The 27150-nt window shown below is 35.3% G+C and overlaps 1 protein-coding gene and 1 long non-coding RNA gene across 5 annotated transcripts in view; one reads left to right on the top strand and one right to left on the bottom strand.

The window, feature by feature from the left end:
* The window catches only part of LOC127683238 (uncharacterized), a 701246-nt gene that overhangs the window by 514400 nt on the left and 159696 nt on the right, over positions 1-27150 (top strand). The gene's annotated exons all lie outside the window — the stretch shown is intronic.
* The window catches only part of Gria2 (glutamate ionotropic receptor AMPA type subunit 2), a 113279-nt gene that overhangs the window by 34329 nt on the left and 51800 nt on the right, over positions 1-27150 (bottom strand). For all 3 annotated transcript variants that reach the window (XM_052180307.1, XM_052180310.1, XM_052180308.1), the window contains exons 3-6: positions 20518-20757; positions 11108-11304; positions 5779-5832; positions 752-913 (exon numbers count right to left, since the gene is read on the bottom strand). In XM_052180307.1, coding sequence (XP_052036267.1) covers positions 752-913; positions 5779-5832; positions 11108-11304; positions 20518-20757 — 653 coding nt within the window. The remainder of the gene's footprint in view (positions 1-751; positions 914-5778; positions 5833-11107; positions 11305-20517; positions 20758-27150) is intronic.

Here is a 27150-nt window from a genome sequence, read left to right as displayed (position 1 = left end):
CCAATTGCAAAATTAAAAGAATCTATTTATGTAACCTAAACATAGAACCTCAAACTTTCTATAATATAGCTAGGAAATATATATATATATATATATATATATATATATATATATATATATATATATACATTGTTACAGTAACCATGATTTTATCAGCTTTGTAATGTTTCCAGGTTACTCATTATCAATCATTTTATACATACAATACATATACTAAACCACATATTTATTGTCTAAACTATATACAAGTGAGTTGATTGAAGGTTGAGAAAGTTCATATTTGCTGTTCTTACTTTACTTATAGTCAAAAAAGTGTACATTACAGCTAGAACCTTTTGTTCTATGAGTCTTATGTTTTATAATGCCTCCTTAGACAAGGCTTCCCAGGACATATAATTTATGTTTTTATCTGCCATCTGTTTCATGACGTACTGTTCCTTCCCATGCTATGGTCTTTTGACTGTCTATCCTCACAGTACTGGGAGTGAAAGCAGTATTCTGTACAGTCTGTTTAGCCACCAAATTCCTACTTGATAATACACACAATATAAAATTTCCACTGGACAGACAAATAGATGAAGACGTTGTGGAGATGCAGGCACAGGAGAATAGTACAGTGAAACACCATTTTTCTTATCTACAAGAGCACAATGTAAGAAATGTGTTCATCAGTCTGCTTGCTTGCCATCCTCTGTGCTGCACACTTCTCCCTCCAGTATTTTCTAAGCCCCTTCTTTCCCTTAATGCAAACCTTAATCGTCGCTGTGTGTGCTCCAGGGTATTCTTTCTCTTCTAGTGTTGACCATCTTTCTATGAATTTAGACACCAGGGAGTCATCGTAGTCTACAATCTGAAATCCAGAGACATTTGCTCCTCCAAACTGAATTTTCAGCAGGTCTCCATCAGTAAATCCCTAGGCATAAAACAGATCTGTGTTATCCCTGTGGGTTGTAACCTTTCCTGTACCTCTCCCTATGTTATGCCTGAGCTGGTTAAACACACACAGGAGAGATAAAATGCCTTCAAAAAGATTTCATGTATTTAACAGCTAATACTTGTCAGGACAGCTCACATAAAATAGGAATTATGGCAGGTTCCTAATCAATATGTTTACTGACTGGTCATCTCATGGATAGATCACAGGAGTATTTACATAGAAGGTTTCTTTCATACGGAGTCAGCTTCCATGGGTCAGGTACGGACTGGGTTTTCTTCATTGAATTTATTATGGAACAGTTAAACTGATCATTCACTCACTAGATAAAATATCTTTGAAATGAAAAGGGAAAAACAAATATCTAATTGTTGTTCTTAATTGTTTAACAAAAATGCAATTTTATATTAAATGAGAAACAAATTAAAATGAGAATTGAATTTTATCAATCAGTTGGGTGATTAAGGGTATGTGTTCTGCTCTTGGAGAGGACCCAAGTTCTTTTCCAATATCCGCAATGGGCAGGTCACATCCTTTAGTAATTATTTTGATGTCATCTTCTTACAAATACACGCTTTGCACTCAAGTAACACATCAAATGAATTTTTTTATTTAAAATTTAAATTTTTCAATTTAAAATTTCATTCAGTTGCTCTTGCATGAATCAGTTCAAAGTACCATGTTACATTTTCATAAATCAAAATATTATTTCATGATTAAATTTTAACTAAATTTTCCCTTTTTAATCAAGGATAGAAATAGAAATCAAATTTCAATATAGCAATTATTAATGTATCCAGATTTTAAACATATTCATTTTTTCAAGCACAATGATTAAATATATCTTGAATTAAGCATCGATCTATTATTTGTAGTTAATATTTAAAACAACAATCATTATTTTTTTTACCTTGGCAAAGAAAGCTTCCTGGTACCCCACAATGTTGTTTCTATATAAGCAGTGCTAAATAGATTCTTTGGATTCCTAGTGTGCAAGGGCAGCTCATCTAGATGCTTGGCTGTAAGCCCTGAGGGTGGGAGGAGCGATCGTAGGCCCTTTTTAGTTAGCTTTGGCTCTTTGTTATGTCCTTTTTAAAAAAAAATCCAGTCTTCTATGCAAATGTCTATGTATGTATGTGGTTAAACTCTGGGAATAGAATGATGGGATACTAAAGGCAGGACTCAGAATTTAGTATGGAGGCTCCTATTGATGTGTCTAGGTGTCCAGGGACCCATTTGATAAGTTCAGCTGATGCTCTGATCTTTAGGCATTTCCTAGTTCTAAATAATAACTCACATCCATAACCTTTTGAATGGAATTTCCCAGAAAAAAATAGAAGCCACTCCATCTTAATCCTTGGACAGTGACAAGACTATTTCTGGGTTCAGAATGCCCCCTCTGCCTTCATGCACTTTGGAACAGAATAGGGCAGTTTATGTAACACAGAGCACCAGGGAATCAGATTTACCCAAATATCAACTGAACCCCATTCTTGCTGTTTTCTCCCACCTTGGTTCTATTGATGCCTCACAGGATGCTGTTAGCATCATGTTCTCAGTAATGCACACATGGAGCCAGGCTCTGCCTCTCAGGACAAAGGAAGAGCATACAGAAAGAGCAGGAGCTACCTGTCTGCTCCCCATGGTTGGTACTTGTCATATCTCTCCTGTCTCTGCCAAGCCTCATGCCTCATCTGTTCAGGGCAATGAGATAAAGCTTCTGACTTCCTGTCTTGCTAGCAATTTTGTTCTTATTGTCTCTTTCTTTGGGTTTCATTTAATTTTATTCATGCTGTCTTCTTACTCTGATTATACCACTAACAGCTTCAACTGAAAACCTTGATAGGTTTGATGCTGGCCTAAATAAGGATCTACATTTTTCAACATTTTCTTTCTTTACTTCTTGGAAATTTTTGAACAGAATTTCCCAGAGACTATAGAAACCACTTCTTCTATGAAGTGATATGTGATAATATATGATATGTCACTTCTATTGGACAATGACAATCGATTTCTGGGTTTAGAACACCATCTGCCCTCATGCACTTTGGAAGAGAATAGTGTAGTTTTCATATATATATATATATAATATATATATATATATATATATATATATATATATATATATATACATACATACATATATATATACATACATATGTATATATATATGCACTTTGGAAGAGAATAGTGTAGTATTCATATATATATGAAATATATATTTCATATGAATATACATATATATGTGTAGTATTCATATATATATGAATAGTGTGGTATTCATATATTTTTGTGTGTGTGTGTGTCTGTGTGTGTGTCTGTGTGTGTGTGTGAAACAGGAGGAGAAAGAATAAAGAGAGTGGATGAAAAAGAAGAGGAGGAGGAGAATTAAAAGAAAGAGGGGAGACAGAGACAGAATGAGAGCTGGACAAGTCAGGTGCAAAGTCTCACCCAATTGAAACCATTCCATCATTTAGGGAGATGTATTCACAAGACTGAAAGCCAAGTGATTCTTACTGATTGTGAAGCCTACATGCTCTTAATGGTTATTAACAAGTTAAATCCAGGAGAAAAGCAGAAGGAGAAGTATGAGCACAGGGTCTTATGACCCTCATTATATTATGGACCAGTTAACCTTTCAAAAGCTACAAAGAGAACTTAACCAGAGCCTGTATCTGAAGAAATAGGTTCACCATTTAGCATCTATTAAAATGCTTTATCAATATGTGAGGACATTAAAGAATCTTTTACAACCACCCCTTCTAGGATGCATAAGACTCTGGCCCCAGAGTCTTTTCTATTGAGAACTTGGAAGATAAAAACCTTTCAACATGAGGAGGGAAGTTTTCAGACTTTAACATCATGAAGGGTCTAAATTGTCAGACATTCCAGTAGTGTCAGGATTCCTTCACAACTACCAGGAGTTTGAGGGGAGAGGAAATCAACCGTTCAGTATAGAGAAACGCCAGGCAGTGGTGGTGCACACCTGTAATCCCAGCACTCTGGGAGGCAGAGGCAGGCGGATTTCTGAGTTCAAGGCCAGCCTGGTCTACAGAGTGAGCTCCAGGACAGCCAGGGCTACACAGAGAAACCCTGTCTCGAGAAAAAGACAAAAAAATCCAAAAATCAGAATAGAGAAACAAGACCCAAATTCAGCTTCTGTATTAATTCAGGTAGATTTCTAAATAGAATCCTGACCAAAGCATGGAGCTTCTTTCTCCCTTAGACAACAGTGCTTTCCTTCCCCATGGCATAGCATAGCATAGCAACTCTCAGATTGATGAAACGCCTTCTGTCATTCTTTCTCAATGTTCCAATATAATCTTCTCCATCTGGACACTTTTAAAGATCGCAGCTTTCACTGTGGCACTGTGCTCTTCTATCAAATAGCACAATTCACACAGGGACTGAGTGTACAGGCTGTTTTGGGCAAAACTCATTGCAGAGCTTCATCTCCCGTTAACCCTTGTGTCTATACAGAGTCTTTCCCAATCTCCTAGGTACACACTAAGAGAAAAATCCCAGAGGATTGTTATAGGAGCTTGAAACCGTGTCACCAAATAGGAATGTCATCTTGAACAGCCAACTTCTTCCAGACTCAGGACACTCACTGATACGAACTTGAGTGTTGTCAGTAAAAACGCTATTTATTGAAACGCTTGTTCTGTTTTTCATTTTTCTGTCACACTAGGGATGTTTTCTGAGAGACAAACTGATACTCTGTAGACCATAAAGAGAAGCCTGTATTTGAATAAACACAAAGCTTGTGTGCAGTCCTATCACACAATCGAGAATAAACATTCATGTACTGCCTCTTTTCCTGGTCTCACCACATTTTTATCATGTTGTGTGGAGTTAATTTTCAACAAACAGGGTCATAGCTATTCAAAGACCATAAGGAAAGCCAAATCCTGTTTGATTGCCACTTAAAAGCCCATTTTGGAAATAAAAATAAATGTTCAACAATCTAAATTGATTGGTTATAATTATGAAAGAAAAAAATCCAAAGAAATATAATTAACCAATCTGCTTTTTTCAATATGTTCTGAATGGACAAGAATATTGATGGGAACATGATCAACACCTATAAGTACTCAATTTTCATTTCATTGTGTTACTTATATACTATGTAGAAAATCAGAAATAAAATATTTTCAAAATATTACTATTACATTGCTATGATATGTAATTGATAATTTTATTGACATATGGTATTATGTTTGTAGATATAATTTCTTCATAAATGTGCATCAATTTTATATATTATTTATATTAAAAACTCAAGTATGTATGAAGTAAGCTTATAGAACACAGTGACATAAAATAGATGGTTAAGGAGTTAAATTTTATAGTTTTTGCAAAGTTTACCTTAGTATAAAATTATCAAAATAATTTTTAAATAAGTATGGTTTATGAAAATATTTATATCACATGTAATAACTGGAACCTAATTTAAAGTTGTAGATTGGGAAAAAAATCAACCAAATAAAACATTTCTTTTCTTGCCAATAAAATAAAATCAGACTATATTTTTAAAATATCCCTTAGGAATAATGATTATTCAAGTAAATATTTTCAAAAAAAGATTAGGTAGAGGGACTGAAAAGGTGGTTCTGTTGTTGAAAGTACCAGGATTAAGTTCCCAGTGCCCGTATGACAGGATGATTCCAGACAGGTAACTCCAGTTCTAGTTGGCCATAGGCCCTCATCTACAATCTACAGGTACTCTATGCAGATATTGCACAAATATTCATGCAGACAAAACACCCATGCACATGAAATATAAATAAATATGTCATAATAAAAATTTAGTAGATAAAAATAATGTCAATTAATTGACCTACCAGATTTGCAATGATATAATGGTACCCTTTGACATGTTTTCCAATGGTAATAACCTAGCAAGGATAAAACACAAATATTTTAATACATGTGAAGAATAGCAATGCATAATTTCTGCTATAATGATCTAATTAGCAAAAGGTGAAAATTTAACTGTTATAGTCCACAAGTCATTTTCAATAGAACATTTGTATCAAATAGAGAGAATATTTCTCAGGAAAATACGTTGATTCACTTTAGTGATTAATAAATGTTATCTATTAAGAAGTCAACCACTAAGTCAAAATAACTCCTCTTTTTTTTTATTCAATACTGAAAATATACCATACATTTTGAGAGGGAAACATAAAAGAAACTACATTTAATTCATAACAAGCAATATTTTTTCTATTAGCCTGCATTTGTGTCTTCTTAATAAAATAACCACCTGATAAAAGTTCTGAAATGTCATAAATATCCATCAACAGTACTCAACATGACAGGCATAGAGTTTATAGAAAGATTAGGGGATATTACTGAGGAAATATAATATTTTCCTTGATGCAGCTTAAGCTTAGTTCAAATAAATATTGCTTTTTACTTTAGGCAACAAAGTAGCCAAGAAGCTAATTTCACTTCATAAATCAGAATCAAAAATCAGTGGCAAGATAAGCTTATATCTTGGAATGAGAGATTACTCTAGCAATGGCTATAGCATCTTTGAATATTATTAAGGTGCATTTTCTTTACTATACCATTGACATAGAAAATAGGTGCAGGTGAATGGCCTTGGTGTAGTACTGTACAGAGATGCAGCGAGTGATTAATCAACTGAAAAAATGAAAATAACTAAGGTCAAAAATGCATTGATTTCCATTAATCTATTGGTCTTCATAGCTTGTAAACAAGAATTCAGAGAAGCATGGTTTGCTTCCTTTTCTGACTGGAGGAATATATGAGGGGAGCAGTGACCTATGCCAGGGAGTATCATACTGCCCATTGGTACCACAGGAAAAGGACAGAGTTCAAATGGACAACTTTTGCTAAATTCATATACCTTCCAATGCACCATAAACCTGAAAAATCGAAAAATGACCCAAGTAAGTCTAAAATCATTTATTTTCAAAAAATTCCTTTAAATTTTATCAATGCATTATTTCAGAAAAGATGCTACTCTGTAGCCCAGACTCTCTTTGATCTCAGCATACAGGCTATCCTTTCATCTCAACCTCCAGAATGCTAGGATTCCAAGTGTGGACCACTATCCTTCCATTTTTAAAGAAAATAATCAAACAAATGGAAAACATGAAACTACAAGCTACAAAATTATGCAAAGCAATAGTTTACTTCCTGATTGCCTGACTCCCTTGTCTCTAAGCAAATTCCTCACATGGAATACTGTAGTGATCCTGTAGGCTACTTCCTTCCTCTGAACTCAGACCACATGGGTTTTCTTAAATATTTTTGTATAATAGCACACTTTTAATAAACAGCTCAAGACTTTACATCTTTTATATTCTTACTTGCAAAGTTCTTCATTTTACTACATCCATGTGTTATTAATATGCAAGGTGTAACCAGTCTCAGCCTGCTGGTTGTCTCCTGGCTGAAGACGTCTATGACTGTCCATCATCTGAGACAAAGTCAGGTGCTTGAATCAGCACAATTGGCTCAAGAGCAAAAACATATTTTCTTGAAAAGATTCTAGGGAATGCAATGTTCACGTTGGGTAGCAGCTGTTTGAAAGGAAATTAGGGATCACATTGCCTTCTAACCCAATTTTGCATCACATAACCAAATTGCCTTTTCATAAAAAATTGGATCCCCACAGGTTGAAGGCACAAGATTGAAGATATTCTTGCAAGTGACAAATATTCTAATTCATTTCAGCTTAATCAGCACACATTGTGTTCTTAAATATCTTCAAAGCATCTGTTGATTCTGCTTACTGAGCAAGCTACCTTGTGAATGTCCATTTTCTATCAGAGAATTACAATAAACACTCAAAATGATACCAGTTGTCCTTACTTCTGTTTACTGAGATAAAGAAGGGATATAAATATTCATGAGGTTCAAGTCTTATAAATGTTAGTGCTGCCATAGTAGCCATTATAATTTTGCTTTATAATAACAATTAATATTATACAATAGAAAAATTATGTTAATTTACAAGTGTTTTGATGGCTTAATACTTTTCTCACAGCCTGAAATAAGTGTCTTCAGGGTTTTATCAAATGATATTAAAATAGCCTTAATCTAATGCCAGTTAATTTTGTTGCTAATTTCCAGCTGCTATGAAGATAAAAAATTTCACTCCATCTCTGTTCTCTTGCAAATATTAGTTGAATGAATTAGTAAAGGAATGTCCTTCTTTTAGGATGTGCCTTATCACAACCTTGTACTTGGGGAATGCTATTCCTTGAAGAACATTGTGACCTAATCTAAATGATTGCTTTCAGCGATCCTCTCTCAGAACAGTTGGTTCTGTTCAGGCATGGTACATCCATGTTGATATTATGAAACCACAGCATTCTCATGCTTTGATGGGACTTGCAATATTTTAATAGTGTTTCTTTAGACATACTGTACTGTCTGCACAGCAAACACTAAAGAGATGCAATATTGATTAAAAAGATAAGTGAATGCCTCAAAGCTAGCCAAATACTACCTTTTGTGTGAACTTTGTACAAGTCATTTCTCTCAAAAGACAGGTATATCCTCTTCCAATCATCACAGACCACTTACATAGCTTAAATCATTTATGACCTACCCAGAACCCAAATATTAAAGGCTTGATCCTCAGTTTGGTGCTACTGGAAGCTTGTATGTGCTTAGTGAGATATGACACAGTGTAAGGTCTTAAGAGCATTAGAGGGTTCTGCTTGAGGTGTTAGAAGGATCTTGATCCCTTTTTGTCTCACTTTCTTTTCATCTACACTGACATAATCAGTTCCTTCCAACACACACGCGTGCGCGCGCACACACACACACACACAAACACACACAAACACAAACATACACACACACACATATACATTATAAACATCATTATAGACAGTCTTGCCACTAGGTGGAAAATTACTGGCACGTGACCATGGATAAATATTTCCAGCATAATGAACCAAAATAAAAATTTTGTTATATTAACAAAAGGCTGAGTAACAGAAGTTTATATGCTATAAGTTTTAGTTCTGAATCGGCATGTATTTTCTTCCTCTAAAAGGAATCTCATGAGATTCAAATAAGAATCTTTCTTGTCAATATTTGCACCCTTCCTGTAGAGAATGCCTTTAATAAATCCTTATTAAGTGGTGTACCATTCATTTTGTGCACTAACATAATGAGTTAATAGAGGTGCACATTTATGGCATATAGATGCAAAACAATGCATCTTAAGTTGTGTATTATGTGGATGCTTACATAACTAATTATAGATTTTGCTTCAAATGTTGCTTGCATTTTATCATTCCCGTTTGCTACACAATTTTCCCTACTTACAGTTTTGAAGAACACAATTGCAGCTTTCATCTGCATTTATTTTGAAGAAGCAGGAATATTTAAAATTGTAAACCAGACCACTGAACATTATTAAAATTCAACTTTAATGAGAACCTCCTATGAAATTCAAACGTGATTCTGAAGTATACATTTCAACAAGAGACCGAGGTTAACTGCAATTCTAGCTTCATCTCCTGAGACCAGAATCAAGATTGTTAAATTAAAATTTTTCTCCTCTCTTGTATACCTCTGATTATTTTTCAGGTTTCATTAGTTTGAAATAGTTATCTAATTCTTCATAAGACACTCCATTTTTATTTCTTTGGGCCTATATTATATATCAATTAATGCTTTGTAAACACTTGTCTCAAGAACTCTTTGTCAAGAATACAACAGTGAATTTCAATTTTTATTTCATGGGCCAGAAGAAATAAAAATGCATGAACAATTGTACATTTTCTTTCTGATTTTATGTATTTTCAAGCAGCTACAGTCTCTCTGTTCCTGTCTATCTCTCTCTGTCTCTCCATCTCTCCATCTCTCTGTCTCTCTGTCTCTCTGTCACTCTCTTTCTGTCTGTCTGTCTGTCTGTCTCTGTCTCTGTCTCTGTCTCTCTCTCTCTCTCTCTCACACACACACACACACACACACACACACACACACACACACACCAGCACACCAGCAAGGACTAATGAATGATACCTTACATAACAGGTTGAGAAACATGTCTGTTCAGTTTTTCTACCTTAAAGCATTGTAGATTTAGTTCCTTGCTATGTATCTTATGGTATCACTTCATTGTTGTCCTATCTTGAAAGGCCTTATCTGAAGTAAGACAGTATGTTAAGAACAGACCAATTCTCATGTCTGTTATTATTATTATTTCTAAAACCCAAATGAACACTGTTGACTTCTGCATTGTGAACATAGTCCGAATGTACTTCCTTCACCTTTTAATTTGTTGATTACAATTTGTGGACACAAATTTTCTTATGTACGTGTAAACCCAACAATTGCTTCTTACAAGCTTATCTCCTCTTCCTTGAGATATAGATATAGTGTGATAGTTTAAATAATAATAACCCCCATAGGGTCATATATTTGAGTGCTTAATGGACAGGGAGTGGAACTCTTTGATAGGATTAGATTGATTAGGGACCTTGTTGGAGAAAATGTGCCACTGGGGATGGGCTTTGAGGATTCAAAAGCTCATGCCAGATTCTCCCTCCCTCTCTATGCCTTAAGATAAGGAAGTAACACTCCAGCACCTTCCATTCCTGCCATGACTGTGACTGTACTCCCTCCATGATAATGGACTCGATCTCTGGAACTGTCAGTAAGTCTCTAATTAAATAGTTTTTCTTGTAAGAGTTGACATGGTTATAGTGTCTTTTCATAGCAATACAATAATGTTGAAGACACATAGGTATAAAGTAACATAGGCTTGGAGTACATTATATTGAAATAATCATGTAAGAGTCTCAAAGCAATTTCACTTTTACCCTAGGGACTTGTTTCAGCTTTATTACATCTGCTTTAAATGTTGAGGCAGAATTACATTTAATGTTTCCAAGTGAGAAAATCATGTAAGTTTAGGACAATGCTTATGTAATGTATGAAAGTTTGATATATATTGAAGTTCAATATTCAACAACAAAACCAATCTGTCAGCATTATTGACATCCATCTGCCATTGCTTACTGAAGCTGGGGATAATTCAATTGATGATTTCTGCTGCATTGTACATGAACTATAAACTAAAAACCGCTGCCCAAGCATCTTGCAGAATGATCCTTGCCAATGCTGATGCTGCATGCATAGTCTATATTTGGCAGAAAACAGAGAGGAACAAACCTGGTCCACAATGTCATTTACTTTATCCCTTTCACAGTCAAGGATTACACGCCGTTCTTTTTTTAACTCCAGATCTTGAAAGAGTGATCTGTAAGTCTCATCTTTCTTGTCATTGTTAATGTTCCCCACATTGATAGCAGTCACCTGCCACTTCTTCTCTGCAGCAGAATCCAGCACAGCTTGCAGTGTTGATAAGCCTGGGAAAACATGGGCAAGGATGACTGATGAAGATAGCAGAGCATCTCAGAGCCCGAGTCTGAAATGGCCAGGTCCACCATGTTTTTAATCCTGTTTTTAATATGCAGCTTGGGGAGACTGAATCATGACAGAACCTATGATTTTTATCAGTATCTGCTCATGTCTGTATCATATATTTTTAAAAAGGCATAAACAAACTGCCAAAGAAAACTTGCTTTCCTCATACTTTTAAGATGTGCTCTTGTAACATGCTGAAATACTAGATCTTTAATATCTCCAAATTAAGTAAAACAAAAGATGTTCCAAACATATCCACCTCATAGATGACATAATGGTTTTAGCTGTAAGTTATTTTCTACCATTGTATACTAGTAACCCTGATAGGATTTACATTTCCATATGGAATCTCTGAGCAGTGGATAGTACAGCCAGTGATGTCTAAGAGGCTGACATGCATTGTTAGTTGTCTCCAATCAGAGTAGACTGGTAGTCTTTTTTCCCTACAGCCTTCTGATATATATATCATATATCAGAGTTATCTCATTTCATAAATATTAGACTATTTTTCTATTTGTTAGTAACTTTTGTTAGACTTTGATATAATTTTATCTGGTGGCACTTAATTCTATATAAACTGAACCAGGTTTAGAACATGGATCAACAACCAGGGGCTAGAGGGGGTTGGGTTTTCCTTTTTATTATTTTGAAGAGCTAAATCTACAGTTTTATACTAGAAAAAATAGCATATGTCCTTGTCTTCCAAATAATTTCACCTATTCTCACTGAAGGCAAGTTCATCATGTTAAAGAATAACTTTATGGAAACATAATATCAAGACCCCATAAAAAATTCAAGCTCAATATATCATCTTGTTCCTTACAGAATGATCTGCACACTTGAAAAACTACACTCATCCATTTTCATCTGTATGATGTGTGAGTCGCCAAATGTGAGCAAATCTGTCTATAATCTAAATTCAAATACCAAATTTTATTTTAGATCTATTTACAATGGCAAACAACTATCTGTTTTGTCCACCAATATTTCAAGATATAAAAAGTCACTGAGGATTTTATGGATTTAATATTTGTCATGAGAAGACAAAGGTAGTTTCGGATATATATTCTGATACTGGCAAACAAGTAAATTTCCTCAAAGATGGCATAGGTCAAAAGTTGAAGGAGCCATTTGTAGCTCTTTCAATAAAGACAAAGAAAGTTCAGCATCATTCAAGTCGTAATGGCAACAGGCTAAAGGGCCTAATATTTCTTTTATATAAACCCCTGAAATCATAATTAAATTAATTATTAAGAATATTTGTTTGCTTTTAATGTGTTAGAATCAATGAACTATTTTGAAAATGTCAACAAACAAGAACTCTGGCATTACAGAAACATTTTCTTGTGTGGCATATTCTCAAGGTGAAGAGAAAATCAAGTTTGTGTCTTCCTTTAGTCACAATTCAGCTAATACACAACCAACAAGTGTGAATATAAAGTTAACCTTGTGTAAATCCCACCGGAGTTAGTTTGTCAAGGGAACAAACATCAACTCTTCTATGTCATTTATGACACAGCTGGGCTGAAATGTAAAATACTGAATTTTATCAAGGTATAAATGTACAGGGAACATAGGAGTATGTATGAAAAATCAAATATGTTCAGTTCACCAAAATCTAGACCAGAAAATATATCACATAATAACAGTTCTGACGAAATATATTAATTGACTTTGACACATAGAATTCATTTTATCATTCTCTGAGAAAGCACTTAAAATGATAATATTAATGGATGATTTCTAAGTATGACATCAATATGGTGGTTATACATAGAATAAGAAAACTTCATTTCCATTAAATACTGAAATATCAACAAATGAAAAATTGATGACAGTATTTGCTTCAAAATAGTGCAGAGTAACAAGGAGATACATGCCACAACAAGAATTTTTTTCATGTAATATTCATTGAAAAGGGGGTTAATAATTCAGGACAATCTGGGTGTGGTGCCACTAATCTCTAATTTTAGCTCTTGTCAAGGCTGAAGCAGGAAAATCAAGAGCTTCAGACCTAGTCTCAAAAAAAATGCTTGATAATTTTTCTAATATAGCTTATAAGGAAGACTGAAGATAATTTACCTCAATGGATAGTTCATAATACAGTGAATTTAAAGCAATCTGGGGAAAGTAAATGAAATTATGCCCTTATGCCTGTGTTTATAATAAAAGATTCAGGTATATATGAAGTTTTTCAAGGAATGACATAGATCTGGCATCACTTGTAAAAAAAAAAAAAAAAAAAAAAAAAAAACTAAACTTTCACTTTCAGTGATAAAAACTTAGAACCCGTCATAAAACATCTGTGATTGCTACTCACACTAGAAAAATTCAGTCCCCCTCCCTTAAGCTGTAACACAAGCATTCAAGTGCTGTGACTGTCATTACCAGTAAAGGCAAAACACACACAAAGATCACCTCAGTATTTCAGTATTTCAACAGCTACATGCTGTGGGAAAAGATATTTTCTAACTACTCCATTGTCTTTCTACCTTCTAATTATCAGACAAGTGCCTCTAGTCACTGTCAAAGCATGATCATATGTAAAGGTCATGGTCTCCCCATTTTAACATGTAGGTATTCTAGGGAGCATCCTTTATTCTACACATCAAGTTATTTTATTGTATTTTATTAAATCATGAAATTTCCACACCAAAAACTCCAAGTGCTAATGCATTTTGCATTGTCTTGTCTTTGACAGAAACTATAAGAAAATTTACATATAAATTCACTTTTAAATTTATAAGTAGATTTCATCAAGTGACAAATGTAAGCATAAAATTTATTGGCAGTTCACAATGTTGAAGAAGATGGGCTAATACATAAAAATAAAGGATTATGGATTTTTTTTCATGACTAAATTCCAAACTCATTTATTCTGTGTCTCAAGTAACGTGAACTCAATGTAGATTCCATTATTTAAAAATCTTTGGATTAATATTTTGGAAGCTGTGTATAACCTAACACGAGTTATTTTTATTTATTAAAACCTCAACTTCTCAGGTAACGCTATATCAGATTTGATATATGTTCTGTCAGTTGTCACTGTGTAGCAAGTTGAGGTTTGGTCTCACACAAAATTTAAAGCGAGTGTAGATCCTTCACTCAGATTATTTTTCATGGCTGACCACAAGTTCTCAGTTACTCAATCAAGTTCCTCATCCCTCATAGCTGACAACCTTGTAAGATTTCTACTGACAATTTCTTCAAAGTTTATACAAGCCTTTTTTGGGGGGAGGGGGAGGAAAGGATTTATTCAGTTTACATTTCCACATTGCTATTCATCACCAAAGGAAGTCAGGACTGGAACTCAAGCAGGTTAGGAAACAGGAGCTGATGCAGAGGCCATGGAGGGATGTGACTTACAAGCTTGCTTCCCCTGGCTTGCTCAGCTTGCTTTCTTATAGAACCCAGGACCACCAGCCCAGGGATAGCACCACCCACAATGGTCCCTCCCACCCTTGATCACTAATTGAGAAAATGCCTTACAGCTGGATCTCATGGAAGCATTTCCTCAAAGGAAGCTCCTTTGTGATAACTCCAGCTCATACAAGACTTTTAAATTCCTGACATTGATGCCCTGTCTGCTGTACCAAAAGGGCAATGATTTTAATCTTACATACCATCAAAAATGTGCATCCTACATACAAAGATAACTCTAAACTCTTCACTCACAACCCACATGCGTGCTGCTGTTCTCTTGCCCTATAATTTAATTAGGAGATGGAGTAACCTGAGTATTTTTTCTTCTCATATGAGATAGCACAGGGATTTCTTCATCATTACATGAATTCCTTAATTAATATAAATATCTTGGGAATTGAATGCTCTGCATAAAATTGGTTTATGTAAAGCTATCAGTGAGCTATATTCACTCAATACTTATTCAGCTTTCTTACTTGTTGTTTCTGAACAATTTTAAAAAGTAAAATAAAAATGTTGAGATAAATAGCTGCCCTTGTAAAATCAGAAGAAAATAGAAAATTAATTATTCCTTATAATAATTTTAAATATAATCTTAAAGCTTTCCAATTATATGATGAGAAGAAAATTAAGTTCTCAAAGCTACTGAATTCTTAGGTATTTGGATAGAGAAAGAAATAGCTAGTGCAACATTGTTAAGCAATAGGCTCTGTATACATGATCTGTTCATTAGCTGTCATTTTTTTAAAAGTCAAAAATGATTAGTACTAAATACTAATTTCATTTGGACCTACTGTGAATAACTGTGAGAAAAATTTTAGATTAAAAGTTCTTTTGTTTGCTTATTAAGGACTGAAATTTAAAATGGTAACTTCCAAAGTATGCTCCATCCAGAACAGTCTTCATTCTTAAAAATATTTTACTTGTCCCCAGTTGAAAGAGGGGACCGTCCACACATCTCAAAATTTTTAACCCAAAATTGTTGCTGTCTAAAGGAAACACAGGGACAAAAAAATGCAGCAGAGACTGGAGGAAAGGCCATCACCTTGGAATCCACCCCATCTGCAGACACCAAATCCTGACACTATTCCTGATGCCAAGATGTGCTTGCAGACAGTAGCCTTGTATGTCTGTCCTCTGAGAGGCTCTGACAGCACCTGACTAAGACAGTGCAACTCACAGCCAACCATTTGCCTGAGCCCAAGGACCCCCAATTGGAGAGTTAGGGCAAGGACTGAAGGAGCTGAAAGGGATTGCAACCTCATAGGAAGAACAACAGTATCAACTAACCAGACCCTTCAGAATTCCTAGGGACTAAACTAGCAAGCAAAGAGTATAATGAGTCAGTCCATGGCTCCCGTTGCATATAGCATAGGACTGCCTTATCTGGCATCAGTGGGAGGGGGCCCTTTGGTCCTGTGGAGGCTTGATGCCTCAGAGAAAAGGAATACTAGAGGGGTGAAACAGGAGTGAGTGGGTGGGTGATGAATCACCTTCTTAGAGGCAAAGAGGGGGTTAGGGTTGCATGGTGGGGGAACCAGGAAGGGAGGACAACATTTAAAATTTAAATAAATAAAATAATTAATAAAAAGAAAACAATATTTTGTTCATTGCATAAAAATTCCACTCCCTCACTCATTCTTCCAGGTGGAGTTCACTAACTCATGGCACTGTTCCTAGACTAGATTAGATTATCATGTATATTCCTCATCACGTTTCTCATGGCATCAAGAAGAAAATGCAGCTTTGAAGCCTCTTAGTTCTATGCTACATGATTTCTTTGACCTAGAATCAAGTTCCTTCCCTTTAGGGGATAAACAGTATTTGCTCAATATAAAACCAAAACATAAATATAGAAAGAGGAATTGATTCTGTTTCTACTTACTGTCCAGAGAAATATATCACCTCCTTTCTTTGACATTGAACCAACAAACACATGTCTTTGGACTCAAATTAAAATATTTTTTTACCAGTATCCGATGATCAAACTCCCAAGGACTAATGGCCAAACAGGGCTGATCCATTAACTCCTACTTAAACATATTTCAAACCTCTATCAACCTACTCCCAATTCAATAATCCCACAAGGCTTTAAGGAAGGGCACAGAGTCCTCAAGAAGTATCAAGGCTGCTGCCAAGTGACTGGATAAAGAAAAGACACCAGAAATTCTGAAATGTCAGCATGCTTTGGAGAAGTAGCATCTGATTTCCTTTCACTGGGATACTGAGCTTGGTGGACGATGATTCCACACAAAGATGGGAACATTCAAGGCCTCCAATGTTTCTGCAGGATACAACCTCAGAGTTTGATGGATTTTGGAAAACAAAGTAATTACAGTATTCCTTAAGAGAAATATGATGAAATAAAAATTTGTCTAATTTTCTTTCATGTAGTTTATATATCGGGGCAGAATATTGCTGGGGAAGAAATTTCAATGCCTGGGACTCATACTATGCAAAGAACATTTATTTTTTGGACATCATAATGTAATACTTAAGTTACACAAATCCATGTAGTCAAAGAGGGAGAGAGGAGACACTATGGAGAATGGATCAAATTTGTTGAAACAGGGGCCTGAAGTGGAGGAAATTAAGGAATTGGTTTACAAATCATGATCAACAACATTGAGTTGGTATGTCAAGGTCAGCTGGACATCAATCATGTGGCACTACTGTGAGAATGAGATACATGAAAGGACAGGAAAAAAGGAAAGAAATAGCTCACAGAATGAGTGGAAGTATTTTAACATTATGCAGAGTCATATAAATTAAGTCATTGATAAGACAAAAGTGGTGAGCAATAATCCCATTTCCACGAGTCAATAAACATTCCGCCAAGGCCGAAGCTGTTTGATTATTTTGAGAGTCTTACAATTTATCTCTGGAAACAGTTGCCGACGGAAGGCCTGTGTAACACTCTGTACAGTAAAACATCTTCAGCTACTTGATATAACCTCAAAAACGTGGTCATAAGGTCACTATGGCTTTAATATATAATTACTTAATATTATCATGCTACTGATCCTTGGCCAACAGATATACTTGACTCAAACCAATTAGTATAATTTGATAATTGGAGATTATCTCATCCTTCCAATTTCATTAAGTATTTTAAGGGTATTAATAGAATCAGTGTAAAGTGCCGCAGATTCTCTCTGCAATTACACAGGTCCATCAGTCCTCATTTAGAGGTTCCCCAGCTCCTTTTATTTCTGAGTATCTCTCTTTAAGTCTTTGTGTTTCTCTTTCTCACTGTAAGTCAGCTTTTGAGATGCACTTTTAACCAATGTGAATAACAGAGATAAGGCAAAAGAAAAGAAGAGGTACATTCCCCTTTGACCTCATTCATGAGTAAAAAGTTTTCTTCTGACCCTTCAACTTCACAATCATGATTCTGCTTTTAATATCAGATTAAATTTAGATGCTCGAGCATTTAACTCATTCACTGAATGCCACTGTTTACCAAATACCAACCCGGTGTCTAGCATTACCTGTAGTTCTACATGCCCAGTTAAAAAGTTATACCCATTATAAGGAATGCTCCTAGACATTGCCTTCTTGTAGTTAAAAATAAAACCATAAATAAGAAAGAGAACTTATCTTGGTTAGCTAATTCATTCCCTGGAATATAGTAGCAGCTCAATAAATAGCTCCTGAGTTACAGAATCAATGCTACTATTAATTATGAATTGTCATACACCCTAGGAAGAGGACTCAGATGTTTTGTGAAGGAATGTCAGTATGAAAGGTGTCTCTCAGGAAATGATATATTGAAGCAGACACCAAGAGTCTCTACAAATTTAGCACTCTGCAGACATTCAAGGTTAAAGAGTTTGGCTCATCTCGGAGAGTAAATGAAGGTCAATCAGATTTAGAACTTAGATTTAGTGAAAGTGCAAGTCTTAAGAACTCGATAAAGAACTGGGCAATACCCAAGTATTATAAAGCCAGACTGAGAATTTTGATGTTATTCTCATTACAATGCAAAGAAGTCATTGAAGTGTTTCAAGTAAGGGGGTAGAGAGTTTGGCAACACTGCTGGCAAAAGAAATACATTTAAAATAATTTTATCTGATTTGTTGAAAATGGATTCCATAGAGATTTATGTAGCATTACAGAGATAGGTTCTATATATATGGTGATACAGTGGCCTGTGGAGATGGTTCTGAAAAGAAGCTTCTAAATATGAAATACAATAGATGGCGGAAATATTATCACTATGATGCAAATGTAGAAAAAAGATTAGAAATATGACTAGTTTCTAAAAGTGTTGTAGAGAAACCATGATCTAAAAAAGTAGCCATGGGAGACACCAAAAGGAAAGGCTAAATCCAATAAACTCCTTCCTATAAGTCATTTTATCACATTCAAATAAAAGTCATCCTGAACCTTAAAATCTACATTAACTGAACATAACTCTGTTAAGAGTTTTTAAGCATAGTGTAGGTATCAAATCTTTGCAAAGCAGGCACAAAGCTGTTGACATGGATTTCTTTTTTCAGTTTATAAAGTGCTAACTGGCTTTTACATGGAGGAAAGTCATGCCATGGTTCAGGAGAACAGGGTCAAGGAAAGTCACCCAGCTTAAGTAAGCCTGCATCAGAATCACTATAACCAAGGAAGTCTAAGTGATCAGTGGAGAATGGATCCATTCCAGGCTGCCCTTCAGCATAACAAGGTGCCCTATCTTGATCAGAAGAGAATTCTGGGTCTCATTTAAAATTTTCAGTTATCCAGGAAGTGAGCTTCTGAATGAAGCATTGTGGAGCTTAGCTATTCTTGTATATGATTCTTCACCCTCTCGTTTTTACTTATATGTAGTCTCCAAAAATACATGAATATCCATGCAAAATGGTTCCTAGAATGTGAGATATACACAGACTCATTTATCCTCATTCTGGATCCAATGAATGTTAAAATCTCAGCCCCTAAACCCCTTAACAACATACAATATAGAAACAAAAGAAAGATTTCCCCATCACCAAATTTGTACATGGATTTCAACAGCAACAACAACAACAACAAAAATTTGTGTAGAATTATATAAAGCAGCATGGGTTGGGTATCAGCCTGTGTGGACTATCCCACACATGGGTAGATCATGATCCCATGAGCAACCTGTAACTTCTCTGAGGTTTAGAGACTTTATTTTAAAGCAAGGCTAGAATGGACACTTTCTGCCTGGTAAATCTTTTACATTAAACAAGATCTCATAAATATAAACTATACTATGAAAATTTCTACTTATATACTAAATCTCTTATATCACTTCTCCTCTGATTAGTAACACAGTCATTATTGGATCTTTGTTGCACACATGACAAACTGTTTTCTGCTAGGACTGGATACTAAGTCATTAGATATTCACAAACTATCCCTATCAACTGTGCTCTCAAACACTGGACTGTATATTCTGTCCCTCTTGATTCTTGTTTTCTTGATTTTTTTTTCTTTTGATTTTACTTTAAATATGCATCCATATTTAAAAAAGCATTATTTGTTTTCACAGCAAAATCAAACCAAGAAATTCTTTGGAGTTCATACACTTTCATAGTACTATAGCACCATATATAATCACCAAGGACAAATGCTGTGTTTGATCCATTAAAAGAGGACTTATGGGACATATGGGGGAGAGGGGAACTGGAAAAGGAGAAAGCAATTTGGAATGTAAACAAAGAATATAGAAAATAAAAAAAAATAAGAAAAAGAAGATACATTCTGTCACTTACCTCTGTCACTGTCATAGAGGTATGCAAACTTGTCCCATTGGTAGTACTCAATCAAGCTAAGGAGTGCTCCTTTGAGGTCAGGTCGCATCTGGATGACAAATGGATGTGTGCCATCAGTTGGGAAGCTGGGTGTGATGAAGGACACATGGAGTGTCCCACAGAATGATGTGATGGTATTTACAGACTTCTTGTCATAAAATCCAAAAATCGCATAGACTCCTCTTGAAAACTGGGAGCAGACTAGAAATTGAAAAGACAGAAATGATAAATCATTTAATCATCATGTAATTACATGGATTGGCCAGAAATGCAATATCCCTTCATGTGAGTACAAAATCATTAACAAATCAAAAGAAATAGTAAGTTAATACCAATAATTCATTATAATTTATGGAAACTTATTTACTTAGCATTCAGGTTGATGAATTAAAAACATTATAAAGGATAAAAGTAGCAATTAAGGCTATAAGGAAATGCATTAAATATTTAACAAGTTTCAAATGGGTAAATATATTTAAGTATAATTTTTAAAAAACATATAAGTCACTAGGGATTTTAATCTTTGATTTTAATTAAAATATAATTAATTTCCTTTCCTCTTCTAAAACTTCCTATGTCCCTCACCCTCATTTCTGCTCTAATTTGTGGCCTCTTTATCTTTACTTATCAATGTCACATATGCATAAATACTTAAATAATGTATAACACAGCCTTCTGAGTCTGTTTTTATATTTGTTTGTTTGGGATTTTTGTTTGTTTTTTGCTTCTGTGTATATATATATATATATATTCAGGAAAATTTTTATAGGGCACTTTTATATAGAAGATTTTTTATAGAGTAACCAAGTGGGCTCATCCATGAGACAGGTTCATTCTCTCTCTCTCTCTCGTAGACGCTATTAATTACCTGTAGGATTTTGTTGTTGTTGTTGGGTTGTTTTGTTTTGTTTTGTCTAGAAGTGGAAGCTCACAGGATTTATCCTTTCACTTCTGCATGTCTATTACTACTGTTAGAAATGATGTATTCTTATCTAGACAATATACTCCCTCACAACAACTCATTCTTAAGCAAGTCAGATTGCTTAAAAGACATTACATGAGTTAGGGAGGAGGCTCAGTTAGTAAAATGCATGCCTTACAAGCCGATAACTGAGTTTGAACCATAGACCTCATTTTAAAAAAAGCTATAGCTTCATGCATTAGTAACATTATCACTAGGGATGTGGAAAACTGGTCCCTTGTACTCATGGGTCACCTAGTCTGTCCTAATCAGCAATCCCTAGATTCAATGAGAAAACCTGTATCAAAATTAAGGTAGACTGCTATCATGAGGAACAACGTTCAAAGATAATGTCTGTCTTCTTTATGCACATGCACACCATTAACTGGGTCACCAGCATGCATGAATTTAACTAACACACACAATCACACATGGATACACATTTTTTTAAAAGCTTAAGCAGTATTGTATTGATAATACAAGTCCAGTGTATTTCCATTTTTCTAATGTTAACCAAAATCTCTGTGTAACGAAAACATCACACTTGCTGCAAAACTACAGAGATTTGTCCCCAGAAAGGCACTCTGCATTGTGTTACCCAGTCAAGAGGCAATTAAATAAGGTTAAAAAATTACATCAATTTTCTAAACTTAGTTGTTGACTTTTAACACTTTGCCTAACCTATATGCTCCTCTGCACATAAATAAAAATTAATAAAATATTTTGCTGGACCATTATTTTTAATATGATAGTGTTTTAAAGTCACCATTCCTTCCACAACCCATTGTCCTCTTCAGGTATTTCTATCTCAGTAAACAGTGCATGACTATTCCCTCTGCTTCCAGTCATCTTGAAAGTTCTATGCTGAGATCAATACATTCAAATATGTAGCTGTTTCCTCTTGATCCAATCCCCCCTGCTTCAGTAATAGAAAAATACTTGTTGTGTATATCATATGTCTGCTAAGTTTTATATCATCTCATTTCTTTCTCATGATAACTCTTGAGATAGGAGCTATTAATATTCCCAAAATCCTATGTTAAAAAAAATGCCAAATAGAACCCAGACTCAAAAGGTGAATCATGGTATGCACTCACTAATAAGTGGTTATTAACCTAGAAAACTGAAATACCCAAAACATAATCCACACATCAAATGAGGTACAAGGAGAAGGGAGGACTGGCCCCTGGTTCTGGAGAGACTCAGTGAAACAGTATTCGGCAAAACCAGAACAGGGAAGTGGGAAGGGGTGGGTGGGAGGACAGGGAAAGAGAAGGGGACTTAAGGGACTCTCGGGGAGTGGGGGGCTAGAAAAGGGGAAATCATTTGAAATGTAAATAAATTATATCGAATAAAAAAAAGAAGAAGCAATAGCTTACTAAGTCATATGGGTAGTACGAGAGGTTATATTCAAAGGTAGGCAGTTTGGATTCATATTCTGCATTCAAACCTAGTATACAATACTTTAAAAAACACAATTAATAGGCTAGCTAGCAAATTGTTACTGAACCTGCACTAATGAAGGCTCTTTTCAGTTTTCTTCAATATAATCAGAATGGTCTTTTGAAACATTAATATGACTATATCTATTTCTGGGATGTAAGAACTATTTGGCCTAGGACTGCACTGCTCTAAAGAAACAATCTGTGACAAACTTCTGGCCACCAACCTAGGTTATTAGATGCTTTTGATGGTGCATAGTATTTCTCAAATGATCCTGGACATACCAGATTCTTATAAATGAATTTCCTCCATTTGAAGGTAAAACCAATACTACCTGACTTCACTTTTCTCATTCACAAAAGTATATAGATATAGATTTGTTACATCAAAATAACCTTGCTAAAACAGATGTGGATTCTAATGACAATAATGGCTGTAGATAAATAATAGTCAACATTTCAATAACTATACAATATTAATTGATAGATAGTGATATTAGATATTTCTCTGAGTGGTCATTATTTCTAAAAGATTTCTATTTTCCTTTAAATATTTCTTGTAATTTTACTTACTTCCATCTAACATAAGTCTTCTGGGTTTTTAGAAAACATCTGTTTAATAGGTTTTTGACATTAATTCTTTTATTTTTCATCTTATTTGGGATAAGCTAACACATCAGAGAACCTCCAAATAGTTTTTCATACAATTCATGTAACTCTAAAATAAGCTAGTATTTTATTTATGCCCATAGCATTTGTTCTTTTCTAGGCAAAATGTAGCCTTTAATATATTTGATAAATGTGTCTGTTTATCATTAAATGAAAAAGATGTTGACAGTTATGTCTTTTAGGCAAACTCTTTTGAGTAAGTGATCTCCTATTTTGTACATAGATATGTGTGTGCTAACATGCACATCTTATATTTGAGTTGGTTGCAATATTTGCTAAATCTTAAATTGATGAAATATGACATTTGAAAAGGGTGGATTGCTATAAAATTCTCCCTGGGTCTACTTTATTTGATTTCCTGTGAAAGCTTGGCATGGCATCCAGACACTATGGGAATATCATGCAATATGATTATTTTGATGGAGCTTCTCTCATTAATGGAATATTTTCTGTGTTGGAAAGAGCAACCCCAGCCACATTGGGATGCTTCAAAAGGAAGCCACTGTTTGAATACAGAATCTCAGTAAGGAGCCATACCTTTCATTTTCCATTAGTCTGAAGTATGTTGTCAAGAGACCTCTTTGTTTTGCAACCAGCTGGAAGCACTGCTTTTGTCTCAATAAGAAGCATAAACTGTATAAAATTTTTTAAGAAATTACATCTCTTTTAACTCTGAAACCATTTTTTTCTAGGTAATTATTTTACAGAAATGGCTTTCATCTCTTGGCAAACCTTGGTCACCCTCTGCCCTAATGTACCCAAAGTTTTGATAGTTTTCTCTTAATATCCACAGGCAATTTATCAATATTGCCCAGTTACAATCTTTACTTACTCCTGTATGTTAATAGTGTCACTGAGATCTGTGAGCAAGCATATTAGCTGAGATACTGTTTCTGTGTTCTAAATGACAGTTTGAGAAGGGAAAACTTAATGACAATAACACAAAGTCAAACACAGGCAACGCTGGTGAAACAGCAAGATCAGATTACAGAAGGTCTTAGTTAGACATTTGGGTGTGAGGCACCAAAGTATCTGATAGGTATTTGATAAGAAAGCTCTATTTTCACTCTTGGTACATGCTTGTAATGGGAGGCTATGTTAGAACTGAGTTCATTTCAAATAAGCAAAGGAGCAGAGAGAGATAAGAAAGGACCAGTACAATCTGTAACTCACAATAACATGCCCACAGTGATTATTTTTCCCATCCATGTGCTAACTTGCACTCTCTACCACTTTCCTAAAACCACCAAAAACTAGAAAGCAAGCATTTAATGCTCTTAAGAGGTTTAAGGAGCATTGCTCACTCAGATTTTAACATTTTACCCAGGTTTCCAAAGTCTTCCAAAGGCTTCCACCCATCTCAGAATGAATCGTCTGTCTCCGAGAGTCAGCATCATTTTAGCCATTATGGACTTAGCTTAAAGACCAAATGCATCTGAGATTCTTTCTTCTAAATGACAGAAAAATAAATCTAACAGGGAAAGCACTAAATCCTTTAGCTCTGTACAGCATCCCAAGATGCATAGTGTCAGAATATGAAGTACAAGGGACTTGAGTAGCTCTATCACTAGGGCTTTGTAATCCTGTATTCCGCATTGTTTCTCATCTTTCCTAGAATGATTTATTCCTGTCAGCAGTTTTCCTCAGCAGACATTCCATAGTTCTGGAATCTTGAGTTGATACACACAAAGCTTCAAGCACTACCCTCCCAGGGAATCTTTTGGGGGATTATGATCCTCACATACACTCTTTTGTATCTCATGTTTTCCTTTCAAATCTAGGAGGGACCCTTGATGATAGCATGACTCTTGCTATTTTATTCTCTAACCATTCCTAGGGATGGAACAGAGTTGGGTAAAAACAGAATAAAGAAATAATAGACACATACAGAAACAGATGTTTGGGAGCAGGTAGTTCTGGCCTTGTGATAGATAGATCTAAGAAACTATAGCACCCTGAAAGCTCAGCATGTTTTTCTATAAAGAGTTGAACAGACAGGCAGGTTTATTGGATGCAGTTGGATACCTACAGAGGTAGGGCTTTAACAGATAAGTAAGGAGACAGGGTTTAGAGTATACAGATGCATCAAGGAGTCAGGTTTAGCTAATCTTTGTGGGAACAGTCTCTCTAAGAGAGCAGTTTTAGGGCTGTTAAAATCTAGGAGGAAAAGTGATGGTGGGTATTTTCTACATATACTATTAATATCCACATTTGTTTCCCAAGTAAAGCTTTGCCATTTCTTTCTGAGCCTCACCACAGTGGCAGAATCTTTGCCAATTATCTCTGTGTCTGAGTCTAGAGTCTTCAGATAGTCATAACCATGTCAATAGTGTACATTTATTCAAGAATTCATTAACACCAGGCTTCCTCTTTTCCACATATCTTGCCTTCTGTTATGTCTATAAAACTAGCATCATGTGGAAAACATCAAGGCCTGCTTTCTTTTTAAGCAGCAGACTCTTTTCCTTGAACAGTGACCATAACATTCTCTGAGTTGCTTAGGTTTTTTAATATGAAGAGATACTTTCCTCAGCAACCCTGTGTAACCAGAGGACCACAGAGCACTTTTAAGCAGCTTTCTCTTTTATAAACTCAGTCCTGATTTTAATGTGGTCATATTTATTCTTAAACTAATCTTAAGGTATCTTTTCTTTTTCCCAGCTGATTGTCATTAGCTTATTTTTTTAATGATACGAATCTTGTTAACAAGTACATTTTGCTTGACCTCAAGTTTACTCATTGCCTTTCTCAAAGTTTCCCAAAACTTTCTGCACAACTCCTTGTTTGCAATTCTCACTACAAACCTGTCTAAAAATGTTATTACTAACTATGCCACAGCCAAGATAATGAACTGTCTTAAACACTCCTTCACTAGCTTAAACTCTACTACCCATGAGGTCTCAGGTAATTGATAGCAGGTGGAGATATTCATCACTGTAAGAGTGGTACTATTCCCTAGTTGGATCTTGATCCTTTAATAAAGACACTAGCAGCCAATTAGCTGGGAGGATAGGTGAGACTTCCAGGTCTCCAGAGGTGACCGAGCAGATTCAGGAGAGAGAGAAAGAGGAAAGGAGTTTCTCACCATGCTTCAGAGGAAGAAAAGCCAAACAGCCATGTGAGCTCTAAGGAGAGTGGCCACTGGCCACCTTTTTAGGAGGGAGGTTGTGATGCTGAGCTGGGACTCAAGGTAACTGAGCAACTGAACCTAGAGCAGGTTGAGAATTGATGAGCTAAGGGTATAGGGGAGGGCCCTCTAGCAGTGGTAGATTAGAGGTGCCCAGCATTTGAGTCAACAAGGCAGGTTGAAACCAATCAGTGTGTGTGTGTGTGTGTGTGTGTGTGTGTGTGTGTGTTTCATCTGCTGATCCAATATTCTCTGGATGGCGGCTGGTAGTGCAACCTATTCCTGGAGCATTAAGGTGGGATGGCAAAAGGTCTATGCAACCCATCACCATAACGAAACCAAATAGCCTTTATTCCTATTCTTAGTAGAGTATTTCTTTCCATTTGCATCTTTAT

The sequence above is a fragment of the Apodemus sylvaticus genome, chromosome 4, assembly GCF_947179515.1.
Source record: "Apodemus sylvaticus chromosome 4, mApoSyl1.1, whole genome shotgun sequence".
NCBI classification, from domain to species: Eukaryota; Metazoa; Chordata; class Mammalia; order Rodentia; family Muridae; genus Apodemus; species Apodemus sylvaticus.
The sequence above is the reverse complement of the archived record's forward strand: the minus strand, read 5'-3'. Positions and strand labels throughout refer to the sequence as shown.